This window comes from Bos grunniens, chromosome 23, assembly GCF_055505025.1.
Source record: "Bos grunniens cultivar Pamir isolate PY7600 chromosome 23, Bosgru_T2T1.0, whole genome shotgun sequence".
NCBI lineage: Eukaryota > Metazoa > Chordata > Mammalia > Artiodactyla > Bovidae > Bos > Bos grunniens.
The window spans coordinates 21151522-21156187 of record NC_141187.1 but is presented as its reverse complement, the minus strand read 5'-3'; the positions used below and the strand labels follow the sequence as shown (position 1 = coordinate 21156187).

At 42.0% G+C, this 4666-nt stretch overlaps 1 protein-coding gene across 7 annotated transcripts in view; it reads left to right on the top strand.

Annotated features, from left to right (window-relative positions):
- The first annotated feature begins 269 nt into the window (after positions 1-269).
- The window catches only part of CYP39A1 (cytochrome P450 family 39 subfamily A member 1), a 135578-nt gene continuing 131181 nt past the window's right edge, over positions 270-4666 (top strand). For all 7 annotated transcript variants that reach the window (XM_086371983.1, XM_086371987.1, XM_086371980.1 and 4 more), the window contains exon 1: positions 270-543. In XM_086371983.1, the coding sequence (XP_086228109.1) occupies positions 367-543 (177 nt within the window). In that variant the 5' untranslated portion in view covers positions 270-366. The remainder of the gene's footprint in view (positions 544-4666) is intronic.

The following is a 4666-nucleotide window of genomic DNA, read 5'->3' as shown; positions in this document are numbered from 1 at the left end:
AGTCCGCGTGGCTCCGCCCCTTCAGCTGAGTTCTCTGATTGGCCTCAAGCCAGCTGCCCTGAACCACTCCCCCGGTCTCCATGGTAGCAGGGCTCCTGCCTCCACCCTCTGCTCTCGCCCCAGCTGGAACCAACCCCCGCATTCTGTCTGGGATAGTCAGGACTTGAAAAAGACGTGTACGTGGTAGGAAGAGATGTTGCAAAAGTTACCTAAAAATTGGGGCGGGGAAAAGAGGCTACAGTTAAGAAGTCGACCAAGCTGCAAAAGTCACAGCGGAAAAGTTGGGAGGTCGAGTGAGTGCCCTGTTCCAGGGCGAAGAAGCAAGACTTTTCCCTTCTCTGACTCAGGAAGGTGCTAGACAAAAACATGGAATTCATTTCCCCAACAGTGATTATAATCTTAGGTTGTGTTGCTGTTTTATTATTTCTTCAGTGGAAGAACTTGCGTAGACCCCCGTGCATAAGGGGCTGGATTCCTTGGATTGGAGCTGGATTTGAGTTTGGAAAAACCCCTCTAGAATTTATAGAGAAAGCAAGAATCAAGGTATGTGGCCTGAGCACATAGGGTTTCCGGAAGAGATAATGTATTCTTTTTTATTTTCTTTCGTTACATCTCAAATGCAGTGTTAGAACGTGGGGAACCTACCTACTGCCCACAGTTAAACGATCTAGCCATTTATGAGTAAGTTAACTAACAACAACTGCCTTATGCAAGATTTTTCTAAAGAAATAGGTTTTTATGAGTTGTGAAATACAAGACAGCTTGTCAGTGCCTTTTTGGAAGTAGAAATTAAAAGTGCTAGTTACTTCAGCATAGATGAAAAATCTAAAGTGTATATATATTAACTAAATTCAATGATTGGGAAGACAGAAGTGTAATATAATTAATTTCGATTTATGAAAACACTTAATAAATTAGTATCCAAATCGATAAACACCAGGCAGTTGTAAAAGTGGCTTGCAAACTTGGTCTTTACAAATACAGTGGGCACTGTATTTTCAGCTGGTGCTATTTGATTATGGTGAGGTCTGTTTTCACTGCACACTAAGGATATTAGTAATCATTGTTGTACATGTTTTTGTCTTTAAAATCACTTTTAAATATATCTTTCAAAAATAGTATATAGGTTGCTGCTAACTTTTTCCTTTATTTCAAACAATACTTCAATTAATAGTCTTGTGTGTATGTTCCTGTGTGTTTATACTGTTTGTAGTTTTTGCACTTACTTGATTGTTTCATCTGAAAGTGAAAGTGAAGCAGCTCAGTCGTGCTGGACTCTTTGCGACCCCGTGAGCTGTAGCCTACCAGGCTCCTCTGTCCCTGGGATTCTCCAGGCAAGAACACTGGAGTGGGTTGCCATTTCCTTCTCCAGGGCATCTTCCCGACCCAGGGATTGAACCCAGATCTCCCACATTGCAGGCAGATGCTTAAACCTCTGAGCCACTAGGGCAGCTCATCAGAATAAATACCTAAATGTAAGACTACCTAAAGGACATTAAATTGTTTATATTATTGTGTTGCCCCTAGGGATTATGTAAGGATTAAAGAATGATGTAAGAATCCTTTTTCTTTTCCTTTGAGTGTAGGAGAGTTCTGACTCTCATATCCTGGCCCACACTAAGTACCGTAGTTTGATAGATGAAAAATACTGTCTTTTAAATAAATACATCTTGGTCTTCTGTAGCCTTCCTTAGATATATGATTTTGATAAATCTTTAGGAATGTTTCTGAAAGCTTGTCTTAGAAGGCCAAGCAAGGTCACAAAGTTTATTCTGTTTTCTTCTAAAAGGTTTATAGCTTTCTATTTTATATTTAGGTCCTAGAGCCACTTAGAGTTAATTTTTTTGTAACGTGTACAGAAGGGATGAGTTTTACTTTTTTCCCGTCTCCATGTCCAGTTGTTTCAGTATCATTTCTTGAAGGACTTTCCTCTCCTCACTGAATTGCCTTTTGCAGCATTTCAAAGATTAATTGATATATATGTGTAGATCTATGTCTAGCCTTTCTATCCTATTCCGTTGATTAAATGCCCACTCCTTTGTTAACACTAATACAGTAAATAAATACAGTAAATAAATAAAAACTAATACAGTTATAGTAAATCTTTAAAACAAGTAGTGAAAATTCTTTGACTATTTTGGCATTGATGTGGCATTCAAGATTCAGTTCAGTTCAGTTCAGTCACTCAGTGGTGTCCGATTCTTTGCGACCCCGTGGACTGCAGTGTGCCAGGCTTCCCTGTCCATCACCAACTCCCGGAGCTTGCTCAAACTCATGTCCATGGAGTCAGTGATGCCATCCAACCGTCTCATCCTCTGTGGTCCCCTTCTCTTCCCGCCTTTAATCTTTCCCAGCATCAGGGTCTTTTCCAATGAGTCAGTTCTTTGCATCAGGTGGCCAAAGTATTGGAATTTCAGCTTCAGCATCAGTCCTTCCAGTGAATATTCAGGACTGATTTCCTTTAGGATGGACTGGTTGGATCTCCTTGCAGTCCAAGGGACTTTCAAGAGTCTTCTCCAACACCACAGTTCAAAGGCATCAATTCTTGGGTGCTCAGCTTTTTTTATGGTCCAACTCTCACATCTGTACATGACTACTGGAAAAACCATAGCTTTGACTAGACGGACCTTTGTCGGCAAAGTAATGTCTCTGCTTTTTAATATGCTGTCTAGGTTTGTCACAGCTTTTCTTCCAAGGAGCAAGCGTCTTTTAATCTCATGGGTGCAGTCACCATCTGCAATGATTTTGGAGCCCAGAAAAATAAAGTCTGTCACTGTTTACATTGTTCCCCCATCTATTTGTCATGAAGTGATGGGACCAGATGCCATGATCTTCGTTTTTTGAAGGTTGAGTTTTAAGCCAGCTTTTTCACTCTCCTCTTTCACTTTCATCAAGAGGCTCTTTAGTTCCTCTTTGCTTTCTGCCATAAGGGGGGTGTCATCTGCATATCTGAGGTTATTGATATTTCTCCCGGCAATCTTGATTCCAACTTGTGCTTCATCCAGTTGGGCATTTCACATGATGTACTCTGCATATAAGTTAAATAAGCAAGGTGACTATATGCTGCCTTGACGTACTCCTTGCCCAATTTGGAACCGGTTGGTGTTCCATGACCAGTTCTAACTGTGGCTCAAACAAAACCTTGTGGGCACCAGGATGCAGGGACCCCACAAGAGACTGAGCCAGACTTGCCTTTGAGTATTTGGGTGTCTCCTGTGGAGGCATGGGTCAGCAGTGGCCTGCTGCAGGGATAGGGGCTTAGGCTGCAGCAGACGTGGGAGGCTCTGCGTGTGTGTCCCACCATAGAGCCACTGAGCAGACGACCCACAAACTGGAGAACCGTTATGTCAAAGAAGTTCTCACACTGTTGTGAAAGTTCTAGGGCCCACAACAGGTTTTCCAGCATCTGGGGATCTGGAGAGGGACTGAGAACCCTCAGGGAATTTGACTTTGGAGGCCAGAGGGATTTGATTACCAAACTTCCATAGGACTAGGGAAACATACTCTTGGACAGCATGAACAAAACCTTGTGCACACCAGGACCCAGGAGAAAGGAGCAGTGACCTCACAAGAGACTGAACCAGTGTCTGTATGTGTCCAGGAGTCACCAGCAGAGGCGTGAGTTGACAGTGGCCTGCCATGGAGTCAGGGACACTGAATTCTGTAGTCTGGCATAAGTCCTTTTGAAGGAGGTCGCCATTACCAGCATTAACCCTACCATAGTTTGGCTTTAGGCCAAACAATTGGGAGGGAACACAGCCCCACCCATCAACAGACAATTGGATTAAAGATTTACTGAGCATGGCCCTGCCCACCAGAGCAAGACCCAGATTCCCCAGCAGCCAGTTTCTCCTATCAGAAAGCTTCCAAAGGCTCTTTTCCTTATCCATCAAATGGCAGACAGAATGGAAACTACAATTACAGAAAACTAACCCAACTGATCACTTGGATCACAGCCTTGTCTAACTCAATGAAACTATGAGCCATGCATGCCATGTAGGGCCACCCAGGATGGACGGGTCACGGTGGACAGTTCTTACAAAACGTGGGAGAATGACATTGAAACATGTATAATATCATGTATGAAACGAGTCGCCAGTCCAGGTTCGATGCACGACACTGGATGCTTGGGGCTGCTGCACTGGGACGACCCAGAGGGATGGTATGGGGAGGGAGGAGGGAGGAGGGTTCAGGATGGGGAACACATGTATACCTGTGGTGGATTCATTTCAATATTTGGCAAAACCAATACAATATTGTAAAGTTTAAAAATAAAATTAAAAAAAAAAAAAAGAAAAAAACAAAAAACAAAACGTGGTCTGTTGGAGAAAGGAATGGTAACCCACTTCAGTATTCTTGCCTTGAGAACCCCATGAACAGTATGAAAATGCATTTAAGATTATTTGCATTTTAATATAAATTTTTAAATTGGCTTGGCAATATCAGTAATAAAAACTGATGGAAATATAATTGGAAGTTTGTTAAGTCTACAGAAAAATTGACTTTTTAATGCTATTGTCTTCTATAACTGCCGTATCTCCCATTTGTTATATAACTTTTTTAGGCATATTCTGTAGTTTCTAATGATGGGAGTCTTGCCTGTGATTGTTAATTATTTTTCTGAACTATTTAATATTCTTGAGGCTATTGTAGATACCTTGAGGAT